This window comes from Pollicipes pollicipes, unplaced genomic scaffold (genome assembly GCF_011947565.3).
Source record: "Pollicipes pollicipes isolate AB1234 unplaced genomic scaffold, Ppol_2.1 Scaffold_3087;HRSCAF=3621_pilon_pilon_pilon, whole genome shotgun sequence".
NCBI lineage: Eukaryota > Metazoa > Arthropoda > Thecostraca > Pollicipedomorpha > Pollicipedidae > Pollicipes > Pollicipes pollicipes.
In genome coordinates this window covers 39,291,682-39,317,256 of record NW_023596225.1, presented here as the reverse complement: position 1 = coordinate 39,317,256, position 25,575 = coordinate 39,291,682, and the positions used below count along the sequence as shown (strand labels likewise).

The following is a 25,575-nucleotide window of genomic DNA, read 5'->3' as shown; positions in this document are numbered from 1 at the left end:
GAAAGCCAAAGGTCATGGTATCAAATAGCTTACCTTCGTACATCCAGCACCCAGCATTAAGCAGTCGTGAGATCAACCAGCCGATCTATGCACTGCGGCACCTACAACCAAACAATCGGCGGCTTTGCAAATAGCCTTCTTAACACATCTGGTCTCCTAAACTAGGGGTACTGTCGTGCACATTCAAACAGCCCGTTAACCTGTCACCACCACACACAAGCCTGTCTGACGGACGTGTCCATCAGCACTGCCTTGGAAGAGACTGGACATGGCAGTGATTGGGCCTGCCAAAACATTATCTAGGATTATTTCCGACGCCATGGGCAGACCATTGTTATTGCGGAAGGTTATTTTCTGGATGGGAACGTGTTAACTGTATCCACCTTTCAGTTTGAGCTTGACCTTCGACTCCCACGCTACGGACACTAAGCACCGCCATGACAGTGGTTAGAAAAATAGCCTGAACATCTTTGATCGGATGAACTTTTGGGATCCGCAAAATGGGCCCGATGCCGACGCGCCCTTTAAAAACCAAATCATCACCATAATTTTATGGGATCAGAGTTCATGGAAAGCGGTGTGATTTGTATTTGAACCCTGACACCAATACCCGGCCTATCCGGTCGTGAATCTGCAGTTGAACGCAGAAGCTCGTGGACCGGGATAAAGTGCCGTTAATGCTCTGCAAGTCTGCTCCGCCCTGTAACTCGTCTAACCTTGATCGGCCGCTGCCACGTCCCATAGGCCATCCCAGTCAGAGTAAATGGGGAGCGCCGAAGCGCGACTCGAACCAACACATCCCTTTCGGGTAGAACGGGAGGCAGGCGTCTAGCCTAGTGACCCAGGTGGACAAATTTAATTGTTGTTCGAAAACGCCATACACGTCGTTGCGCGGTGGCTTACGGGGCAACCGTGGGGCCATATCAGTCAGCGCCAAGGGCCATGGCACAACCGGGTTTTGAACATGGGCTCCTTGGGGAACCTGAAGGCGCTTGCTATTCCACCACTGCGTCCCCCCACGTGACATTCCTTCCCAATGGCGCCGCATTAAGATCAAGTCTGCAGAACCACGACAGCCGAAAGACAAAAATGCTATTTAAAGAGAAATGCCGAACGAACGAGAAGAAATGACATAATTTTATTTACATTTTACATGGCAACGATTTTACGGTAGGCTCTTTCAAATCAACTGAAATAGTTCGGATAGTTTAATTCACACCCGAGACACTAACACTATGAATACCAAAATCAGCCCCTCCTAGCACGGCACGTTTTGACCTTCGGAAAGCAATAAAGTTGCCTCCTCTCCAAAAAACGCTTCCGGTATTACAGAAACAACTATTATTAAAAACGTGCCAACTGAAAACAAATGGATGTCACAGTCATCGCACTCGTTTTGTGAAAAATGTCAAAAAACTAGTTGAAATCGTGACAGGTCATGACTCCATCATGGCGACATCGAAGTCTCAAAGAGTGAACTATCACAAATTCATTTTTACCCTGTTTCTTAGCGGTAATACGAAGCCATGCCAAATCCTCGAAACTAATCGATCGACATATAATTTCAAAGCCAATAATGACGACAAATTTTCACGGCAAATGATGTGCATAACCTATAGCTTGTTAAGAGCCCCGACTGTGGTAATTAAAAATCAAACAGCAGAAAAATATTGGTGATCCGGCCCCAAATAGTGTGCAAATCACAGCTCTCCTCCCTCGGACCCGATGCTGAGTCTACCTTTGCTATGGAAATTATGAATTTGCTACAGTGGTCATAACTGGGGAACACACTTTGCAATCGCAGAGAACGATTTTTTTCCGTTCAACGTGGGGACGGACAAAGTTGGAAATGTCCACACAAGTTGCTCTGTAATGTAACCACAAGTAACCACAAGTTTCTCTACATGCTCTCGGAATCGTCCCTAGTATTTGATTGATGAGCCTCAGTGTGGCAAAGACCACCCAGAAGCTCGCTCGAGACACTGCCAGAAGATTATCTCGTTTCCGACTTACCAGTACTCGATCACCACTTGACAAGATCCCATGATCTTTTGTTGAGTTGGCTTTTCGCTCTGCTCGTGACTTGCCGGCAAGAAGTGGGGTGTGTCCCTGCGGGTAAAGATGGCGATTGGTTAAAGGGAGCGCTTCACCTTCGTACGGGGTTTGAACTGAAACAGCCACCTTGAAGATCTTTGATGCAGCTCACAGCCCTGCCCTACGTAAGACCTAAACCCCTCTAGTTTCCGAGCTACATGCCCGCGAAGATGTGCGGACTATTCGGGGAACTATTGCAAGGTCACCCAGGCATCCATGACGCCATAATAACGCCATTCAAATATTGTCATCCCATTGGTCATGCGGCGATCAAGGCCAAGAAAATATATTGTCGAGTCTTCATATATGACGTTCGTGAGCACGATTCCCAGATGTCAATCAATTCATTGGCCGTCAGTGTCACTCAATCAATGTTGTGTAGGGTACGATGACGCAAGTAAACAATGGCGTATGTACTTAAAAAGAAAGGGTGTTGTCTAGAGCATTCTTTTCCACCTAAAAGAATATCAATAATTAGTGGTGAGTACAGTTACACAGTTAGCTAGCATGCTTCGTTAGTATAACTAAATCATTCAGTCTTTCATTCATTCATTCATTAGTATAGTTAGCACATTTAGTTGGCACGCTAACAGTGAAATTATTCGCCATATCTGACGTTTCCTTCAGCATCCCCAAAGGTGGCACATACCCCTTCAGACATGACATCACCACTCGACTATAGCACTCAGAGACTGGTCATAAGATATCACCAAAATCGCCAAAATCCAAAATCACCGAAATAGCTAACAGTACTACGTTAAGGCTAGCCCATTTGCCTCTGAACACTGTAGATCGCGTCAGCGCCGTCGATAGAGCGCGGGACCACCAACCCTAGGGTCGTGGTTTTTATCCAGGTGAAGTCAGTGTTTTCGCTCCGTGCCGTAGATACTCATGTCTTTTTATAAATTATTCCGAACGGTTTGTATGGGTGACTTTGGGCTCACAGTAACTGCTAAGCACAGCCTGCTGCGTGCACCTTGAACCCACCATATAAGTCGTACCCTCCAGTTCAACGGGTAACTTTTTCTCCGCCCTTGCACCAGACAGGAATACGGAAGGTTTTACGTGCCCCACAATGATGCGACACGGCTGCCCCGGGCCAGGGTTGACCCTTGTTGGCCAGCTGTCAGCTGACCTTTCCATTCCAGTCGGTCAAACAACGTGTCCGCTCTCGGACTCGTGCCCAGTGTCGCTGAATTACGAGTCCGATTACTCATATACGAGTTTCGTATTATGCATCGCAAAGCGTGAATTATGTGCTTAACCTCAACACATTAAATGATTGAGGGCCAACTGAGGCATGCTGATGCCAGAAGTGGTATTGACCTATGCCAGGCACGGATGTCTCTATAATCACATTTTGTCTTGGTCTTGAGCGCCACATGGCTAATGATGTGGCAGTATTTGCGTGACATTTGTATGGCACCATGCATGCCTGGGGTGACCTCGAAATAGCTGTGTGAACTAGTCTACAAAGCAAAAATTTGGCACGCAATGGTGCAAACGGGTGTTGCAAATGCACCATATACGTGCATTACGCACTGCACAGTGGACGAGCAGTCTCTAGACGGCAGCCACTGCCACTTGTGAGCCGTATATCGGTGACTGGCAAAACACACATATGTTGTTATGGCAAAAAATAAATTATATATATATATATATATATATATATATATATATATACAATATATACACACACACACATATATATATATATATATATATATATATATATATATATATATATATATATATGCATATATGTGCTCGTTGTCGGTGATGTGCTGGCCGCCAAATCCTCAATGTCACAGCGACCGCGCGGTCGTTACAGCCATTTTGTCGCTGATGCTTTTTCGGGCTGACGGGCAGCCCTGGGTTGCGTAGCAGCGCATTTATATCGGTAGACAAAAAACGCCACCTGTGCTATAACATGTGCTGCAAAGCTGCCAGATTGGAAAAGTTTTCTCACTGTGCTCCCAGGCAGCTACTGCAGTAAACAAATGTATTATTGGAGCCATTTCTCATCGTTCAGCTCATATCCACCGACTGATTTGTGAAACTGTATCCCTATAGTTAGTGGCGGTTTGTTCTTGATGGGTCATTTACGAGTCATTGCGTACCATTTTGTCTTTGCTCTCTTCACTGTTCCTCATCATTATTGACAATGATGGGCAAGAGTGTGTTATAGGTCAAACTTAAGCACATAGTTCGAGGGATCCGGTGATGGTAATCTGACCAGAGCCGCACATTTGAAAGTATTTGAAATTTGACGGCGGGTAATTCGCTCAACTCGCTCAGCACTCCTGATCTCCGGTTTGACTTGAAGAGTTTTACAACGCTGCCACCCGCGCTGTCGCGCTTTTATTAGAGGGCCTTAGCTGTCACGTCGTCGCGCAACCGTGGCGCCGCATGTTTACATTTGGTACCTCGCGGATAAAGGCCCGATCGATCTGTCGTCAGCACGATTTTCAGCTGGAATGCGTGACGTCATGCGTGCTGACGGAGCGTTCGATGCGTGGGCTGAAGGGAAAGTTTTTAACTTTACCTTCCTTTTTATGTACCTTTTAACTTCTTCAGCCCATTAGCTCTGGCTTACCGCCGCCGCACTTCCAATTAAGTGGCATATGGAAGTATGGTCTCTGCCCCGATATTTACATCTATCACACCCGTGAGATGGGTGCTCCTTCCCATTCTCATCCCATTTAAATTTCTTGCTTTTTCATTTTAAGTGTTCTCAACGGTAATAACGGTAGGATTCCCGGGTGACCTTGGAATAGTCTCCCGGAATAGTCTGCATATCCTTGTGGGTGTATAGTTCAGAAACTAAAGGGGTTTAGGTCATAATAATGGCACGGCCGTGAAGTGCACCGAATGATCTTCGAGATGGTTATTTCAGTTCAAAACCACACGCAAATGTGGAAGAGTCCCTTTATCTCCTACTTGCACTGACAAAGCCAGTGTTCGAGACGCGAGGTGCGCTGTTCCTGTCCTTTTTTGTAATTACTCCAACGCTATTAATTTACTGAACAACGCAACCACTCACCTCCTGACGGCTACACTTGCGTTAGGCAGTCCAACACCCTCAACACAACCAAACACCACACTAATCACTGTCACCAACCTCTCCATGGCTACTCTTGACAATCCAATTCCTTCGTTATCCTACGTCACAGTATCCCAAAATAAGCGACAACTGTTCCCACGGAACCTAACGTAATCAAACGTAAGAGGTACCGCGACAGACTCACGCTTCTTTGACAGAGCGATTCAATTATCTTGTAGCGCTTTCTCTCAATGACGGGCTAACAAAACATCCCGGCAGCACTGTTAGCCGGCGCGTGACGTCACAGACCTTGTGGTTTGTGGTCACGTGACATGACGAAAGGAGAATACCGAGCTGTGATCAGAGCTGATAAACGCGCTGACGACGGATCGAACGCGGCCCTAGCAGCCCAGCGAGACTTCTCTCATTTGGTAGCTTTGCAGCCGGTTTTCTCCACCAGTGGCATTTTTACATCTACCGGGATAAATAGCTGACTGGCATGCGAGTTCTATTTTGATCAATCGGGTCGTCTTACGCACAAAAAGTCCTGTGGCATGGTTGTCTGCTAGGCCACCGCAAGCTCTAGGTACAGGTGGGGGAGGGGCATGACCCCAAAACTCTACGTTAGCCACTGTTCCAGCCCAGCGAGGCGCTGTCCTGCAAACCCTCGCCGTCAACTGCACGTTTCGCACAGTGAGCTGGGAAGGACCACGACTTGCATTCCACAAGGTACCTCTGCTTTTCGGGACACAAAGTTCATACCGTATTGCGGCAGACATACCTGGCAATACCTGGACATCCACAGACCTACCTGTCCGTTTCGATGGCCTTATTCGCGCCGATGATGCTTCGTACCAGAAACTGAAAATAACCTAGTTTTGGCACATTTGCGTCACTTTCGCTTCATTTAGCACATTTTCGCAAAAAATAGTCACGAGTCATCAGATACCAGATACACCAGCTAAGTCACCAGATACACGAATGAAATGTCCAGAAAGGATATTATACGCCACATCGGCCGAGTTTCCATCAAACAAGCGAAACAAATTACCAAAATGTAGTAGGAAATCAACAATCGTTTTCTCCAGAATCCAGTATATTAAGCCCACCAGCAAAAAACGACCACTTTTTAAAACCAGACTGGTATCAACCTGTTTATGGTTGGGGACGCATTATTCACACTGGAGCTGCGTTCTGAGGACGAGTCTCTGACTGGCATTCCGTTTCACACATCCTACACATCCAGGGGCGCAGCCAGCTTACGGCGTGAGGGAGGAGGGCAAAGGGGACCTATCATCACGTTAGGCCCTGAGTGACCTTCGAGACCCTTGACACAGACTATTAAGAGGCTGATTGGAGGGCCCGAGGGCTGGCCGGGGGACGCCTCCGGGATGAACGCCTGGCGCTCAGAGGTCAGCTCAAGGGTCGGTCTGGAGTACCCGGGACGAGGAAGTGTCTATGTACCCCGAGACCATCAGCTGACCAGTTGGCTATATGTCGACTTAGACCATGGGTCCATTTTCGAAGCGGGGACAAGGTCGGTGTCAGCGACTGCTCCTGAAGGCCTCCTGCGGTGGCTGGTGCCCCTGCAATAAAGTAGCTTCCTTTATCAAGGCGCAGAGTGCTTGACAAGAAGCCCTGTGTCGGCGACTAGTTCCTAGTCTACCAGAGGCACATTTTGTTCCACGGGACAGGGCAGGACTTTCAATATCAGTGAGTTACTTGCGTTGGTCGAGGTAATTTTGTCTGTCATGGAATGGAAATACGAGAAAAGACAATGAAGTGGTCCACAATGAGACAGTGGGAGGGTCTGACCAGTTCTGACCAGACAATGGGAGGGTCAGACCAGCTCTAGTGCCCACGGCATCTATTGGTTGAAGGTTGCATGTTGTTGAAAATTTTGGTATGATTGCAACCACCGCTGAGCGTAATGTTACGCTGTTCAAGACCTTCACCCACTCACTCTCTTGCTAAGCTCCTGTTGCACTCCGTCAAAGCCACTTCCCTTCCATATGTAACTTAAATTATGGACGGGATGTGATGTTCTAAAAGGTTGTGTGAATATTATGTCATGCCAATCTGTGATGCAACCAGTCACATGATTTATGTTGATTAGTCTCAACAATTAAAACCCATGGCTCCACTTCGAAGATTTGCGGTGCGCTTTACGAAAACTGGTCGCCGACCACCTCCGAGTAGGCCGCGGCGTCACACTACGCGCGCCGCGGCCGCTGGCAGAACCTCCCCTGGCAAGCAGACTGCGCCGCCGAACACCGATCCCCGCGGGCCACGCAGCGCTCACCCGAGCCGGGCGCACGGCCGGCCGCGCGGCGCCATTCCCCCCACGCGCGGCATGGGTTGAGGTCCAACGCTCTAACAGTACTAAGTGACCGACCCGCCGCCGCCGGACCATGTCTGTGACCATGAACGAACGAACGCGACATCTGCCAGCTGTTCGAGCGGCTGCAGACGTGCGTGGACCAGATGCGTGTGATGCAGAACCTGCAGGAGAAGGAGCATCACAACTTGTACCGCAGCATCCTGAAACTCGACAAGCAGGTGAGCTACCTGGTGGCCAAGAAAGGCACGGCGCCAGGCAAGCGGCGCGGTGGGGACGTGAAGAAGCCGCGCCACGTCGCGGCCGGCGACGAGGTCGAGGACGAAAAGCGACCCAGCACCGGCGAAGAGCTGTCGTCCAACGAGACTGACAGCAGCCACGCCGAGCCGGGCGAGCACTCGCCGCGGCCCAAGAAGAACCGCCGCTCTGAGCGGCGCTCGCGGCGCCACCGGCGCGCCAAGCGGGCCAGCGAGGGCCGCGCGCCGCCGGCCGCCAGCGGCCTCTCGGACACGCCGCTGCAGCCGACCTGGCGCGGCGCGCCGGTCACTTCGTTCGAGGAGCTACAGCTGAAGCCGGACCTAATGACCGGCATCCAGGCGAGTCCGTCCTGGCGCCAGCGAGCCGACGCCGTTCCAGCAGGCGGTGCTGCCGGCGCTGCTGCAGGAACACGACGTGGTGGTGCAGGCACGCGGCGACGGCGCCGACGACGGCAAGATGGCGGCCATCGCGCTGGCCGTGCTCAACAAGGTGAACCCGCAGCAGCGCGCCTGCCAGGCGCTGGTGCTCACCTCGTCCCGCGAGGCGGCCAAGCAGATGCATCGCGAGCTGGTGGGCCTGGCGACGTTCATCCGGCCGCGACTGACCTGCCACCTGTCGATCGGCGGCACAAGCATCCGCGACGACCTGCGCGACATGAGTGCCGGCTGCCACCTGGTGGTGGGCACGCTGGGGCGCGCCTTCGACATGCTACGTCGAGGTGCCCTGAAGGCGGCCGACCTGCGCATCATCGTGCTCGACGACGTCGACACGATGATGACGCGCCGTTTCGACAAGGATCACATCTACGCGGTGCTGGGCGACGTCACGTCGGACGTGCAGGCAGGAACAGATGCAGGTGATGCTGTTTCTGTCGATGATGCACGAGGACATCCCAAAGGCCATCACGCTGTTCGCCAAGCCGCCCGTGTGCCAGGTGCTAGTGGAGGCGCCGGGTGGCAACGAGTCGTCCCAGAAGACCGCTGGGGAGGCCGGCGAGGACGCCGCAGACCAGCTGCTGGAGGACGCCGTGCTGAAACTGGCTGAGAAGCTGGGCGGCATCGCCCTGCCGGAGATGGTGCTGCCTCAGCCGTCTCTGCCGGAGGCCATGGCCCAGGGTGTCGTGGAGGGCTGACCTGTCTGCTATGCGCGGCTGTGCGCGCGGAACGGGGACGCATTGTTAATGGCATGCTGTCAAGGAGTATACCTTTTTGTTTGTTTCCCGTTATGAATGAAATGCACGTAAAACGAGCCATACGTGTTTATAAGAACGAAGGCGCGGCTAGCGTCAGATTCAAATGCGTCGAATTCTGTCATTGCGAAGAGCTGCTCGTTGCATAGACAGTCTCCGCCTCTCAAGAAGTCCAAATTCCGATCCACATGCAATTCGGTGTCCGCCTGTTAGCCCAAGTGCAGCGACCGGTCTCGATAATGTCATGGGTCGGCCTGCGCCGTCCATCGTGGTAAATGTTTTCCGTTGTGAGCGACAAACCCATGCGGGAGCCCGACCCACGGGTGCGCCTTGATGCACTTGAGTCTACCGCTTGCCTTGAGCGAGACCGCCGTGTTCAGCATTACACCAACGGGGTGCGGAGCGTGTAGCTTATGTTGATTATCTGGCATTAATAACTATTGTAAATATAAATTAGCGTGGTTAATGCCTCAAGTGTATTAACTGTTAGTAAGCACCGGAGGACGGGGATGGGCAGAGCACTCAACCCACGCAGAGATGAGGTGCGAAATGATTGAAAACGCACGCTGTGGGGCGATGACCGTTCTGATGAGTCGCGCAAGATGGTTGGGTCGTCGCTCACCATTCTTTTTAAGCCAGCAAACGACCCCAATTTCACGTGCGGATCCTGCAATATAAGCAATGCTATGCTTTTCTTCGGGAAAAAACCCACATAAACGCGAGGGGCTCGATCAGTTGGTCCAGTACATCGATATGCTTTGATAAGCCTCCTGGAACCTTGGGGGGAGGGGGCGGGCTCAGCCCCTCCCCCGCCGAAAGGGTTCCGGAGGGCCTCCAAGTCATCTAGCGTGCCTTGCCAGGTGAACACATGGGCCCCGGACAGCAATGCAGTGCCTTCCAAGCGAGAAGATTTACCCAAGACTAATAAGGATGGACCCTGAGCGACCAAGAGTGCTCCGGCAGGCTACCAGATTGCGACCGCGATAAGAGCGACCCCGATAGTGTAGGGCCCTCCATAAATGGGATCCAATCTGACAAATGTTGGACCAATGTGGAATAACGGGATTTTCGAACATCTGTACTTAAACATCAAGCCCCTGAACATCTATCCGCATGGAAGCTTTAGGACTGCAGAGCCGATACGAGCGTGCGTAGCGCCATCTGATCGTAGAGATCACGAGACCACAGCCCAAGCGCCACCTATGTGTTTGTTTCACTTATTTTTGCCGACGGAGACGCCGTAGCCCCGGTGATACAATGAGCGATTCGCAGCAACACACCCAGCGTAAGAGAGATCGAGAGCGAACTCAAACAACATCCGAAGTTCTGTGGGCTTACGTCATGCCTCATCAGCTGCTCTGTTCATTGCTAAAACGTCTCGCTAAACCCGGCGAAAACCCTAATGTTCAGCCAAGCCTAAGCTCATCTGGGCCAAGCAAAGCGAATGAGTACACACTCGCTTCTCTCGCTGCCTATACTCCCACGTTTTTGCAGAAGACTTTCAAGAGTTATGCATAAGCGAGGTCAGCAAAGTCGTACTGAATCATTATAACAATCCAAGAAGTGCATGATCATATAGTTTCAAAACAGGCACCACAGGCCGCCTCGCTGCCTAAAACACGCGGTGCGTGCAGCACCAGACAAGCCACTAAAAGTTCGTACGCTGTCAGTATCCGCCGGGCAAAGTAGCACCTTGACCGGGTACAACCATGTTGCCTGATCGTAACATATTTTGGAAACGTGAAAAACATTACTTTTTCTTAGGAGTCAGCTGATGTCATCCAGTTTTGTCGCGCCTGCGCCATAACTGCCCCCTTCCCGAGTAAGTGTTATTGTGAGATCTTGCCCAGTTGAGAAGTATGTGTGGAGGCTCTGGTTTATGGAGGGGTGGTGCAATTCATTGATCAGGGTTGTGCTACAAGTACCTGTGTAAGTGTTGAGGTTAATGCGACTCATCAGTACTGGATATCTGCTCATTTTGGTTCGTGGGAATCGTCAGGACGACTTGGGTCGTATAATCCTGGGATTAAGCACTTTATTGTTGTGATGCAGTGCTGTACAGACATTGTCAGTTTGTTATAGTCAGAGGCCAACATTGTTAATCAGTTGAAGCCATATCCGCCTGCCTATGTACCCGATGTGATATGTGATGGACTGGTAGGTTTATTTCTGGCAGGATTCCCCTAGATAACTAAAAACACAACAGCATATGGCAAGGGCTCATTTATGGGCAAGTATGTGATGCAAATGTTTTTTAGTCCTGCTGTTGGTGCTGCCTGTCAGTTAGTGGATGTCAGTATAACTGGTATAGTAATTAACCTATCAGAACAGTTCCACATGCCTGAACAGGAAGAAGAACTAATTCCTTAAATATTGCTTCCTGAACACTGACCAAAGTCTGGGGCAACTTATATTGACACTTTTTGCTTTGTCTGCAGCTTGTAGCGCCATGGCTAAGAATGCCATCATAGCAAATTACCAACAGGGCACCTGCCTCGCAGATGCGCGCTTGCGTAGCCCAAAACCTCTAACAAAATTATTCAAGTTTAAAAGAGTATGTTGTGGCAAAGAAGAAGAACTAGCATTTGCATCAGAAGAGTATACTTTAACTTTATATATCAAGCCCTGAAGCAGTTTTTGGTAAGCAAAATGTTTTCAATATAATGGTTCAATTTACTCTATGACTGGTGTTGCTGCAATGGGATGGTTGTGATGATTGTTTGTATCATATTGAACCATGTGAAGTCATTCCTGTTCCTATGAGATATGTCTTTGATTTGCTTACCTTATAATAACTAATGAAAAATCAAGACTTGTTTCTGCTATGCACTGAAACCTATGATGATCCTGTCCTGACTTGATATTTATACTGGCTTGGGAAGATTGCTGCATAGTTTAATGTAAACAATTCAAGTTGGTGGTGTCAAGGGTGTTGGGTACTCCAAGGGTGTTGACAGAACATGAGGCAGGCCAGGCTTGATAGGCCCTTGTGGCTCTTTGTCTTTATGTGGCCAGATGTCTTTATGTCGTTATATCCAAATGTCCCAGTAAATAAGGTAACGGATGGTTGATAAACTGCTTAGGAGTGGTCCATACATATTATGTCATGCATGAAAGGAGGGATGAGGTTTTGATAGAGCATAACCAAAGCATAACAAGGAGTGATGATTGAGACAGCTTATTGTTACACCCAAGTGTGCTTAAAAATAATATTAAGGTAGTATTTTTACATTTCAAGACTTGAAGACTGGATAATGTTGGCCTTGTATGACAAATAACACACTGCACTCTCTTGCCTTACTTCGAGCTCAGCCAGGGGCCAAGCAGGTGTGAAGCTTTTGGGAGACAAGCTTAACACATTGTCACTAGGAAAATTGTTTAGTGCTCAGAGAACCATGTGGTTACCATGGTAGATGACCATTAAAAAATAGTGAAAACTGTTTAATTTGTTTGTTGGGCAGCCCCTTATGGATTATACATTTGTTGAGGCAGCATGTAAATTGCAGCTAAATCAAGAAATGTACGATGCATTTTTATGGTGAGAGACTGCAAGACAAGGCTGGTATATCCTTTGACAATATAGATTTGAGCAAAATGATCATTTTTAGACAATTTACACATCTTATCTGGGTCTAATGACCACAAGCCATATGCTGATTCTGCTATTTTTACCAATGATTTATCCTGAATAGAGATACACTTCATTTCAAGCCTTGGCTGTGATGTGTAAAATACCAAAATAATCATGCAGCTTTCTGGGGTTTCAGCAAACTAATTCCCAGTAAAACAAAAAGCTATGTGTGGATATGCAATGCAGAAATAGTGAAGATGTTTGTATGCATGTGCAACAGTAGTTTTACATTCAATATTCAGTACCTGCTGATGTTTCATCAACATGATATTGTAAAGTGTTACTCTTTTTATCTTCTTAGTTAAACCTATTCTTGAAAACAATTTGTCACTCAGTTATTTTTCATTCCAGTGAACCTTGCAAACCTAAGAGAAGTGTGATATGAGTTTGAGGTTGAAGAAGTTGGATGTGAGCACCATGGGATTTGCTGAAATTAGGACAGCATGCTCTATCTTTTGTTTCCAGTACACTGACCCAATGCTGCGGTGGTGTCAGGTTGTTGGCCAACCTTGCATTTTCTGCAGTTGTCAGTAGATTGGCCAGCGGAGAAGAGAAAGGGCGACAGGTGAGGGGACACACTTGTTTAATCACAGTGTAAGTGTGTGTCATTGAGAAGCTCTTATGACTGTTAGTTACCACCAGCTTATGTTGTTTAATTCATCACATGTTGCCTGCAAATGTTCTCCAAGCCAACAAATTGTCCTGATGGTGGGTGAAATCATGACCAGAGGTTGTGGGTTAAGACACCTGCAACAGTTATTTACATATGGGTGTGGTGATCAGTACATTCTGTGTCATTTGTGGCCGTCTTGCATGAATTTTAGCTAAGCCTGGTCATTGTAGTCTCTTGTGCTTGCCTGTTTGAACTTGACAATTTTTCAGGTGAAGCAACTTCCAAACTAACTTTTGCAAAATTTTGTACTCTTTTGTTTGGATGAAGTGGAACCGTAATGTTTCCAAGACCATAATCCTGTGTGACTCTGTTTCGCTTGTGTATGCTCTTTGTTGGCCATGTGGCCCTGCTGACTCAATGTCACTGTCCTACCCACCCTTCAGTCACCATGAGCCTGGGGCCGAGCCTGATCGTGCCGGTGGTGTTGTGGGGCCGGCACCCGCCCACCCACCGGATCTCGTGCGTCTACCTGACGCCCGACCAGAGGACGCTCGTCACAGGATGCGCCGACGGCCAGATCGTCACCTGGGATGTGCACCCGAGCACGCTGGAGGTGCGCAGCGGGCCGGCTCGGGGTCACGCGGCCAGATGCCCCCCCCCCCCCTGGAGAGGGGGGGGGCCATCACTGATGGCACTTTCCCCGGACCGGTGGAAGTGCAGTCAGTGTGGTGTCTGGCGCTGGCACGGAGTGGGTCGACTTCGCGCCGAGCGTGGTCGTGAAGGGTGGATGCAGTTGTAGCTTTTCAGTAGTTACGCTAGTGTGACTAGATGTCACTGTGAAGTGGACCAAAGCCGGGAGAAACCGGTGTGTTGGTGTATTTTGGGGCAGGTTGCAGGATTTTTCGCTACTCGCCCTACTCATTTTGCGAAACTACGCCCCTGCTAGTGCCATTGTCATTGGGGCTTTACGACACACAGCTGCTGAGGCTATATGGCGTCGCCTGCCTCTCACCCTGGCAGGAAGGGCGGGCACGGCGGGGAATCGAACCCCATACCTCTTGTTTCCCAGATGCCACGTGGTCAACGCAGACGCGTTAAAGACTACACTACCGTCACCTCCCCTCCCCACCCCCCGCTAGTGTACCCGATGTGAACGTTGGAACGGGATTAATCAACACCTTGCTCGTTGTCTGGATCGCCTTCGGACTCCCCCGTGCGTGACCGGCATTCGTTTGGACCGTCTCCAGGTGAACCCCTACATGATGCTGGTGGGCCACACAGCTCGAATCGTCTGTCTCAGTAACGGCCTGCTGCACACTAATCACAGATACCTGGTCTCCGCCGCCCTGAACGGGTTGAGGCACTGTGGCATGTGTGTGCGTGTGTATGCGTTCGCCGAGGGCGCTTGCAGGCACATGCCCACACTGACTCGGGCGACTGGGAAGGTTAAACGACTTGTCATAAACGTGTTGGATTTCTTGCAGTTGAAGCTATTAGTAAAGTAGATAGTAGATACTTCATTCTGGACATTCAGGCTCCTAAATATGAATAGAGAATACTGGCAGACTGCAAGATAAATGACACTTTGACCCGCTGAAATTCGTGTACGGTAGTTGCGCCATGCCTCCACTCACCACGGACGTGCCTTGTCGGCAGAGAGATGTGCGTATGGGATCTACACGAGGGCCAGTGCATGGAGACTGTGAAAATGTCTTTCATTCACCGGCAGATCGAGGTAAGTGTGCGTGTGCGTGTGCGTTTGGGTGTGGGTGGGTAGGTGTACGTGTGCGCGTGTGTGTGTGTGCGTGCGTGCGCGCGATATGTCTGCATGTTGGTGCCTCAGATGTCAGGGTTTTCACTTCTTGTTGGGTTTTGGAAGATGCAAATCTAAGGGAGGCGGTTCTGGGTGCATACATCCGTGCCACTGCAGTTGAGTAGCACATGCCGCTGGCCACGCTGGAAAGTATGCTGGATCTGGGCAGAGTGTATGATGTTCATTCTGCGAACATGCTTTTTATGCCAGACATTTGCCAGGAGCATTGTTTCCATTTGCAAGTGTGACAGAACGTTGATGTGAGCATATGTGTGTCAGATCATGCCTACATGCTATAGTGAAATTAATTTCACAATGTTTTGGATACTTTATAAGACTGTCATTCGCACCCAGTGGTGAATACGGTGCCGCTGGAGCGTTGCCATGCGTCGGTGTGTGAGAGCGTCGCCGCTGCGCGCCGGCTGGCCGGCCCCGGTGCCGCGCCGGCCGGGCCGGCCGCCGCCAGCCACACGGATTGGTCACCGTGGCGGCCGCTCGCACCGACGCCGCCTCCGCCGCCCGTGCTGCAGGCCTACCAGCCAACGCACGCGCCCGACGTGCTGCTCTTCTGCTGCGGCGAGTACGCCGACATCGCCGTGGTGCACCCGCTCACGCTCGAGGTCGTCTACTGGCTGTCGTCCAAGGTCAACTCCAACTGGGTCACTTCGCTACACATCTTCAAGCCGAAGGCGGTGGCAGGTGCGGACCAGGCGCTGCACGTGCGCGCGGATGATCGTAGGGTCCGCTATCCATATCCATCGGTGATGGAGAGCGAGAACAAGGGCGAGAGCGAGAATGAGAGAGTGGGCGTAGAAAGAGACGGGGAGATAGATGAAAAGATGTTTGTGTGACTGTACACACTTGTCCTGAATGGCATGAGCAACTGTAGCATGCACCTCAGTACGCGGTGCTTTACGCGTGAATTTCAATGCACATTTCCAGTCGAACGGAACATTCGGGTGACCTCATTCTTCGTAATAGTTAACCTCCTTGTTGACCTCTGATAGTGCTCTGCGGCATAATATTTGAATCGTCGGTTGCACTCAGCCGCGAGGCTTAAGAGGCATCCTTGAACGACATTACACTTGAACATCTTTTCACCGTAGATACAAATGGACGTGTTTTGTGTGGCATTGTGCATCGCTATCAAGTCTGATGACACCGCTTCAGCTGGTTTTGCTAGCCTTCGCACGCGGCCACGCCCGTTACTCGTGACCGTTCTGCCAGACGACATCGTCATGGCGATTAACGCGGACAGCGTGGTGAAGATCTGGACGCTCAGCCGCATGGAGGGCAAGTGCTCCAGCGACATCGTGTACGAGAACGAGAGCAAGCGGATCAGGTCCAGCGGCGTGAACTTCCTCAAGTGCTGCTCGTACAACCCGCGCACCGTGCTCGTGGTGTCCTCCAGCATGTGGCAGGTCAGGGGCGTTTGCTGCATTCAGTCCGTGGTTGTACCCAATGTTGAAGTCGTTTTATCTGGGGTTTCAGTCGTTTTAGTCCTGAGTGTGTTTTGAATTTAGCTTGGGTAACTCATTGTGTGATGGTCCCGCCATACTCCACCTATGAAGGATGACTGTTTCACTGTGCTGCAGCAAGGTAACCTGGCTTAACTAATGTGCATCTTGTTAGGTCACTGCGAGGCGCTTCTACCTGCTCATCCCTCAGCAATCCACTCACCCATTTAACAGCTTCCCATTTATCCACTCCGTAACACTCAATTCATCTATTCCACAGCACTCTGCTCATCCAATCAACAGCACTACTCTCATCCACTCCACAGCACGCCACAAGTCCAATCAACAGTACTCCTCTCATTCACCCCACAGCACTATCCATTCACTCCGTATCACATCATTTATCTCTCAGCATAGCACGGCACGTCTGCACTCCGCTGGTATTGCTGCAGTCGGCTTCCCTCCGGCCGGCTTTGTGAGACCATACAGGAGGCTCTATCTCACCATTCCCATTGTCAAGTCTGACCGGTGTTTTTGTTGACTACTGCCACGCGAGAAAACACACTGTTTCATTAGACTGCCGCCCATACAGTCGTAAACAGGGCAATTGCCTGGATTTGAATGGCTGTTGCCCAGATTTCAGCGGAGGAAAGTGGCTTTTTCATCTCGGCATAGTCCAGATGGCGGAGAGCCGGATGCATAAGTCACAGGCCTGGTGACAGGCATAGAAATATGGGGAAGAGTGGCATCAGTTATGAGTGGTGCACGTGTCACTGGTGTACCGCACAGGCATCACCACGAACTTGGTTTATGATGCATGCTTTTTTGAACTAGTGCATACGTTGACATTTTTATAAAATTTTCTTTCTCAAATTTTGTCGAGTTAAAAAATGCTGACCACCAAATTTCTTTTTGGCCGTAGCTGGTCAAGATAAGTTCGGCATCGCAGGGAACGGAATGTCCCCCCCCCCCTCCCCCGTGTGGCCCTCGATTAAAATTTAGGGTACGAAAAAAGGATTAAAACGTAAAATAATGACGAAATTTTGAGGCATTGGTTCGTCTACTGCTCCATTGTTGTAAGCGTGAATGCTGCCCGCGGCTGATCCGGTCGATGCCGGTTGCCCTTGGCCCTGGTGTCCCGAAAGGACCCGATCCTACCTGCCGTCGCCTTGTCTCGCGTCCCGGGCAAGGGAACACGGGGGCGCGCCCGGTAGGGGGCGGGACAGGGGGGCAGCTAGCATGGAGACTGCTGAACGAACGTGGTATAGTCAAAACCATTCTAAAAATGCTGCTGTGGCGATTGTCAGCGAAACATCACTCTTCCGTGATTGTAGTCATGGCTTTAATCTAAGGTGAAATGATTCGTCTCGTTGGGGAAGCAGCGACACGGAGCCGCGTTAAACGGCAGCTGGGAAGCGATGCCGCGGTCCTGGCGTTCCCGTCCAGTCTTCCGGATTTCTCTCGGGCTTTCACGCACGGTTCGCTGCGAGGCGCGCCGACGGCGAGCAGCGGCGCAACGGGGACACTCCAGGAGCGTCGTCAGCCGATGCCGAACACACCGGCGGCCTGACCGGCGCGTGCCGCGTGCCCGGCAGATCTACGACGCGTCCGACTTCTCGGTGCTGTGCTCGTCGTCGGGTGACGAGGGCGAGCGGTGGCAGCGCGGCGAGTTCCTCACCGCCGACCGGGTCATCGTGTGGGCCGACTCCGGCCACGCCTTCATCTACAGGCTGCCGCCCAAGTGAGTGGCAGCGCCGGCCGGCCGGCGGGTGAACGGAGCGCGTGGTCGTCGAGCGGCTCGCGAGCCCTGCGCCGGTTTAGCGGCTGTCGAAGCTCCGATTAGCTCTCGGCGCTGTAGAACGGCTCTCGGACGTCGTTAAATCTGTTGTGCTTACTTTCAAACGAGGGCTGAACCCAACGAGTTGGTCTTTTAAGACTCCGAAAGACCCGCCAGCCTGTTATCAGTTGGATTCAATAGCCACAAGGCATAAAATGGCACTTAACAGTTTTGACACTTCGTAGATAATGACATTTAGTTTTACAGGACAGCAGTCACCTCCCGGTATTTGAGTGCTGTACATACCTGTTGGAGTTCCATCCTGGTCATGGCCACCCCTGTGGATGAGTCGGAATGTGACATCTGCACCACTCGATTCTAGTTTTCCTCTGAATGATTTCTCTTTTCTGACAGAAAACTGCGAGGAAAGGCAGTTAGGTCAGTAGATCCTACATCTCATTTCTTTCGTGCTTCCGTTTGCCGCCGCACTGCACTAGCTGCATGGAGCCGTAGAGCTGGTCAGCCTGTTCGGTTCTTCGGACCTGTAGTCTCACCCCTTTCCCTCCCCTCGCACGCCGTTTCCGCACACATCTGGTGATGGTCAGTATAGACGTTGTGAAGTGATTCGGGCGGGGATGGCTTCCGTCGGTGCCAGCGCAGCTGGCGACGCTGCAGCCATTGGCTGCCTGGTGGGTTGGGGCGTGGCTGCCGGCGGATGTTGGAGCGGATGTGGATGGGATGGGGATGTTAGCCGACCAGGTTGTCGACTGTGGAAGGGATGAGACGCAACGGTTAGCTCTTCTTCGAATCAGTTTGCCAGGTTTGATTTGGTCAAACATAGCCAAATTGTATCTTTAATGTAATCAGTAACATATTGTACCTTTAATCGATAACATATTGTCAATAACATATTGTCAATATCAATAATCAATAACATATTGTACCTTTTTAATGCAAGACTGGCGTCAAGGCTTGACAACCAAAACATATTCATTTCTTTCCAAGCAGTTCGTATCCTCTACTTGTGAAATGTGAGGGATGAGGGCAACTACAGGTGCGCTCGGCTGTTGTCCTGACGTAACTGACCGTGGGCTTTCCATTAGTGATATGCCACTGCCTGTGAACGGGGCTGAGGATCAGCCACTTGTGACGTATGGCGGGAAATGATAAGCATCCTTCTGGTTTGTATGTTATGCGACTTTATTGTCTTGTATGTATGGTCTTTCTTGTAGTGTACCTGTCATTGGCTGGTTTCCAGTCATTGGTGGTCCAATTTACCTCGACTGTTTTTGCTTTTTTTGATACATTGAGTGCACTGGATTCGTGGCATGAGTGGCATACATGGGTAAAAATTGTTCTTCCCTGGTCACTGTGTTCCTGTGTTTAGCCTCTCAATCTAAAGACCTTCCGCTGCAGGTCAGAGTTAATAACCTTTCCTTTGTCATTGCATACAGGTTAAATATGTGAGCGAAGGGGGCTATACCAATATTGGTGAAGGGTCATTCAATGTGGAGGCCATGTCAGACGAGGTCCTGGGTCCAACATATTGTCGAAAAACTTTCAGCAACGTATTGATATCGTGTCCGTACATGAATATCGTAAGTGCAAGGTCATATGACGCTAAACCCACGGAATGACTTTGGTGACCTTGCACAACCTCTGGATCAAATGGCCTAGGCTTTGACTAACCAGTGGTATTATTCGGTTGCATATGAAAGCCTGAAAAGGGACGACAAAGGCACAGATGGACCGCGCTCGCTCAAGTATGGCACGCCAAACGGACGCCACGGGAAACATCGCACGCTTAAGTGACGTGTTCCGTTCGCCTACGGACGAGCACACTGCGCCTCTGGGAGGCTGTGCCGTACTCGTGGCGCCTGCCCGCGTCACCGGCGCGGCGGCCCGCTGCCGACACCACCGGCCCCGGCCAAACCCAGTGCGGAAGCGCTCCACAGCTCGGAGAGGGCACCTCCCTCACGGGGCATCGCACTGGACGAGCTTCGCACCCGGCCGGTCGTGTAACACTGCTGTACTACTGCTGCTGAGTTTGTGTGCGCCTGTGATTGTGCGTGTCGCGCGTATGGGCCGCCTAGCGGCGTCCGCTCAAGCGCTGCAGCCTTGGACCACGTTGTGCCACGCGCCCCCGGCCGTCGGGCCGCTGACCCGCGCCCGCCGTGACCCCCCAGCTGCATCCCGACGCACGAGGCATTCCACTCGCGGGAGGCCGACGAGCCGTTCCTTCTACTGCGTGCTGTCGTCACCCGGCGAGCAGGTAAAGTCGAGTTGATTGCTGATTCATGTGCTGTCGACTTGTCTTACTTCCAAGTAGCTAGAGGTTACGGCCTCTCGTGACTTGAGGTCACGCTGAGGTCAGAGGTCATGTTGGCATGATAGTATCAGATAGCTGTATGCTATGCCAGAAACTCATTATTGTGGCCTTTGTGAGTCCAGGAACGTATGTCTGTCTGTGCTTAACATGCAAACGTATGTAGCTAGATTTCGCGAAAGATGTGATTAGTCCCTTCTTTTCTAAAGCCTTTGAGGCTGTTGCTTCCAGGACTTCGTTCCTATGGAACCCACTTTTCCAGAGGTGTACTCGGCTAAAACTGCACTGGGGGATGTTGCGTCAGAATACAACAAGTGGGTGGGAAAATGCGCATTGTGCCTGCCACCGCCGTCGACAGAATTCCAGCCTTAGGAATATTCGGGGAGATGTTATCTACGGGCACCGTTTTAACAATTTGCTTTTATCTGTTTGAAACGTTTTGAGGATTTTGTGTGGCCATTAACACGACGTGATGAATGCTGGCAAGAGTTAAAAGCGACCACAGTGCACAGTTTGTTGTTGAAGACACAACCCGCTGTTCATGTTCAGTGGGTCGGTCTTGGCCTTTCAGATCTGTCTTTGAAACCGCGGCTCCAGGTCTGGGGTTGCAACGGAGGAGCTCTCTAGATCGATGTTTCAGGCTTGCGGGGCTCAGCTGTGTGTTCCGACGTCTGCTGTGTGTGCTGGCAGGAGCTGTTCAGCCCGCTGTTTCAGGCTTGCGGGGCTCGGTTGTGTATGCCGACGTCTGCTGTGTGTGCTGACAGGAGCTGTTCAGCCCGCCGTTTCAGGCTTGCGGGGCTCGGCTGTGTGTGCCGACGTCTGCTGTGTGTGCCGGCAGGAGCTGTTCAGCCCGCTGTTTCAGGCTGCGAGGCTCGGCTGTGTGTGCCGACGTCTGCTGTGTGTGCTGACAGGAGATGTTCAGCCCGCTGTTTCAGGCTTGCGGAGCTCGGCTGCGTGTGCCGACGTCTGCTGTGTGCCGGCAGGAGCTGTTTAGCCCGCCCGTCAGTATACACACGGAGCTGCACGGCGAGGCCAACATTCAGCTGTTGGTGCGCGGTGACTGTCTGGGTCAGCTGGCCATCTGGCGCGTGCCTCGCGTCACCAACAACCAGCTGGCGCAGCTGCTGCAGCAGCAGCTGTACCGGCCGCCAGGTACGATACGGCGATCCCCAGCGTCGGTCAGCTTCGTCATACTCCGGGCTCTCAGCTCATTTTGCCGTCTCAGTACACGATTGTATGTGCGTGCCCCCCCCCCCCCCCCCCCCTCCCCTCCCACAGTTCCGTTACGACCAGTGGCCCATCAGGGCACTGGCCACCCGGGAGGGTGGTTTTTCTGTGGACATGGCCGCCGTTCTCGCACAGCGCCCCTGCCCGGCAGAGATGCCGCCGACGGTGCTGTGGAGCATCGAGAGGGCGTGGCAGTCGATGAAGCCTCCTCCCGTCGGTGTCCTGGACCAGCTGGTGAGACGTCGCGTGGGCTGCTTTTCACCGGCCGTGTTCCTCTCTGCTAAGGAAGCCGCTGGGTTGCTCTGTGTACTTGGGTGATATAGTGCCAAAATCAGATGACCACTACTAACGTGCCCTGCGTCGGGAGTGAATGCACCGGCCCCACTTTTGGCGCACTGTGGATAAGTGGCTAGATGAGGTCTTGACGATCGCCGGCCGTTCCGCGCTTTGATGAGGGGCTTACGCCCTGGCTTCGAGCTTCGGAGCGTGTGCTGTATCCCGATCTGCATGGGATACAGCACCCACTGTCACTCGTGCTGAGGAGTCTGTGCGCGTACTGGCGTGAGCACGTGTGACCCGCGCTCGCTGCGTGCGTTGGGAGTGTGAAGCCAGCGTGGCCCTGGCCGACTTTCTCGCCTGCTGCCGACACAGGTGTGGCCTGCTGGTCATGGGCTCAACTGGTGTTGGCCTTCACAGATCTAACGGGACTACACGAGACATTCCATTCCCGGATAAGGCTCTCCTAGCCCCCCCCCCCCCCCTCCCAACTGCTTCAGTGGTTTCGCCACTGTCACTAGTTAAGCTGTCGGGTACGGTGCAAGATCTGCTGATTCTTGCGGTTTCCTCACCCGACGTGCTGGAGTAAATATGCAAACAACTCATCAGACAACAATGTCGTGCGTCATCTCCTCCTCTCACTGTCACATTTTGAGCCGCCTGCCACGCTGACCTGTCAGGTTCGTTTAAGCGAGGTCAAGGTGTTGCCATCCCCACCGAGCTTTTGATGCAGTTGAAGAACAGTGTTGGTTCAGATTGAGATCTGCTTCCGCTGGCCATGGCTCTTTTGGCCGGCGTTGGTGTCGGCTCAAAACCGCATTGCTCATGAGATTAAAGGATGAGACTGTGGATGCTGCAGCTAGGGTCTTAGGCGGCGCGCAGCAAGGCTCATTACGGCTAGGGTAACGCGTGATTAATGCTCTCGTGTGGAGTAGAAGGAGAAAACATGCAACTAAACTAAATGTTTTAACGACAATAACGATACTCCGAGTACTCGTTCTCGTCGTTCTCGCTTGTCTTTTCTCACTGTACCCTGTCCAATCCCGAGTGCGGCATGCGTGTTGGTTTACAGGTGGCTGACTTAGAACTCTGCTTATAACTCTTATCGTTGGTGACGTCTCACACATAAACAGCCGTGGAAGCCAGCGCAGGCATGATGTCGCAGGACACGGCCGCTGACATCACTGAAGCGTGAAGCTCCAGTGATGTCAGTAGTGGGCATGGGCCCGGTGGGCCAATACCCAGTGGGCATGGGCCCGGCGCACGAGCGTGCTCTGCCGGCGCCCGGTAACCGGCGTGGCGCGTGCGTGTTCGGTCGGCGTGCGCGAGCCGCTCACCGGCGCCCGGTAACCGGCGTGGCGCGTGCGTGTCGGCAGGAGTCGGCGGACGGCTCGGCGCCGCTGCTGACGTCCAGCATCTACCTGCCGCTGCAGGAGGGCCGGCTGGTGTGCGGCCGCGAAGACGGCACCATCATCATCGTCTCGGCTACGCACACCGTCATGCTCCACCTGCTGCACGGCAAACACCAGAGCTACGACAGTCAGTGCCGCCGCGCGGGGCGCGCCGCCGTGTCGGGGTGCCGCGCGTCGTCCTGTTCCGTCACGACAGTCAGACCTGTGCCATCATCTGCATGGCAGACGAACCTGGGACAGTTTGTCACCCGACATTATTTTTACGCGCTATCACCAGGTATCTATCGCCATCTATCATCAGGCGTCTATCGCCATCTATCACCAGGTGTCTGTCACCATCATTGCGCGTTATCACCAGGTATCTCGCAGTGCTGAGCTTCTTTATGTGTGATGGATTGCGGTTTGGCAGATGTCATGATCGCGGCGGGATCAGAACATCCGTCCGGACAGCTCGATTGATTAGAGCTCATGCCTTTATGGCGGGGTGGGTTAGAGTCGCTGTAGTCGCTTGAGGTTCGTCCGTGACTGGGATGGCTTGTGGCTGGTGACAACGGTTGCGCAAAAGGTCAGGCGACGTCAGAGGGCAGGACGGACCGAGATGAGTGTTGCGGCACGTTCAGCTTTCGTCGCAAAAATGTGCCGTTGATCCGGATTTCGCCATCGGGTGGTGGGGTCAGGGCTCACGCATTAGGCACAGCTTAGTGCGGGCGCCGATCACGAATATTCATCGAATCAAGGGCTCAAACTAAATTTTCTTATAAATAACTCGCGTATGATATATTTTTGACCATTTAAGCTGTTTGGTAATAACTCGTGGCATGGCCCTATATACATACAACATAAGATGCAGCACCGGGTAGGAAAACATCCAGGAGCTTCACCAACATTCCCAATTAAGAGAAGCCCAGCGCACCTTGATGAGTTTTGACCGTGTGACACCTATGCATTTTTCTTAAATTTCATCCCATTTCGTTGCTGCGACAACAGTGAGCTTTGCTGAGCTGACGACCATGCACGGTCGGCAGCGTCATCTTACTGATAACCCGTGCCATGCGGAATGGAGCGGATCGTCGAAGGCGTTCCTGTGTGTCTTGTTCAGCGGAGTCTTAATTCACAAGAAAAACCCACTGTTGCTTCGCCAGACTACGACGCCGCGGATCGTGGCCACCTTATTCAACGTGAATCAGCAATGACTGCGCGTCTTTTTGTCTCATACTTGATGATGCGTATCTAGTTGTGCTCCGCACCCCCATATATAAGTGTATACAACGCGTATCTCGTGAAGAGTTAACTGAAACGTCGGGTCGCCCAGCCCAGCACTCCCAAAGACCAATATTTCACAAAAGGCATGACATGAAAGCCTGTGATTTGTTCCGAGTGGGAGCCGCCGTAGTTTCGGGGCCTTTACAGCGAAGGCTGCTGAGCCAGTATGTTGACAGTGTGACGTCACTAGCGTAATATCTAAGGTGTTTTCGGTGATGCTTTTCCGTGCGCCAAACTAGTTTTTTTGAACGACGTGTAACGAAAACTGTCTCAATTGGTAATTAGTGTAAGAGGACCGTGAATGAGCGATTTTTGCGATACAGGGCAGTTTGTGCCGGGATGTCCAAGATTATCCTGGGAAGCATTGCGACCTGACGGTGCTGGACCTCGCTGTTGAGACATCATAGATAAACTGGCCACCAAACTCGATCGAGTATTAGCTCTGCGGCGGTATCATGTGATCTGCTCCATTCGTCAGGAAATCTGAGGACAACCATCAAACTCGGCCCAGTATTAACTCTGCGGCGGTATCACATGATCTGCTCAATTTGTTACGGAATGTGAGGACAAACAGGCCACCAAACTCGGCCCAGTATTAACTCTGTGGCGGTATCACATGATCTGCTCAATTTGTGACGGAGTGTGAGGACAAACAGGCCATCAAACTCGGCCCAGTGTTTACTCTGCGGCGGTATCACGTGATCTGGCCCCATTCGCTAAGGAATCAGAGGACCAACCGGCCACCAAACTCGGCCCAGTGTTATTTCCTGCGCGGTTATCGCGTGGTTCTGGCTCCATGGGCCAGGGAATCTCAGCAGCTGGCTGTCGAATTTCTCCGAAGTTCGGAATGTCCTGTAC

The 25,575-nt window shown here is 51.7% G+C and overlaps 2 protein-coding genes across 2 annotated transcripts in view; both read left to right on the top strand.

Moving 5' to 3' along the window:
- LOC119114877 (WD repeat-containing protein 7-like) overlaps positions 1–15,520 on the top strand; it is a 76,376-nt gene extending 60,856 nt beyond the window's left edge. Inside the window, exons 21-25 of the mRNA XM_037238938.1 lie at positions 13,019–13,118; positions 13,610–13,779; positions 14,414–14,520; positions 14,823–14,901; positions 15,510–15,520. Of these exons, the coding sequence (XP_037094833.1) occupies positions 13,019–13,026 (8 nt within the window). The 3' untranslated portion in view covers positions 13,027–13,118; positions 13,610–13,779; positions 14,414–14,520; positions 14,823–14,901; positions 15,510–15,520. The remainder of the gene's footprint in view (positions 1–13,018; positions 13,119–13,609; positions 13,780–14,413; positions 14,521–14,822; positions 14,902–15,509) is intronic.
- The window catches only part of LOC119090129 (WD repeat-containing protein 7-like), a 68,759-nt gene continuing 56,798 nt past the window's right edge, over positions 13,615–25,575 (top strand). Inside the window, 12 exon segments of the mRNA XM_037212924.1 lie at positions 13,615–13,779; positions 14,414–14,526; positions 14,823–14,901; positions 15,510–15,678; positions 16,207–16,400; positions 18,032–18,177; positions 18,628–18,651; positions 20,400–20,457; positions 20,459–20,485; positions 21,523–21,691; positions 21,918–22,000; positions 23,419–23,581. Coding sequence (XP_037068819.1) covers positions 13,615–13,779; positions 14,414–14,526; positions 14,823–14,901; positions 15,510–15,678; positions 16,207–16,400; positions 18,032–18,177; positions 18,628–18,651; positions 20,400–20,457; positions 20,459–20,485; positions 21,523–21,691; positions 21,918–22,000; positions 23,419–23,581 — 1,390 coding nt within the window.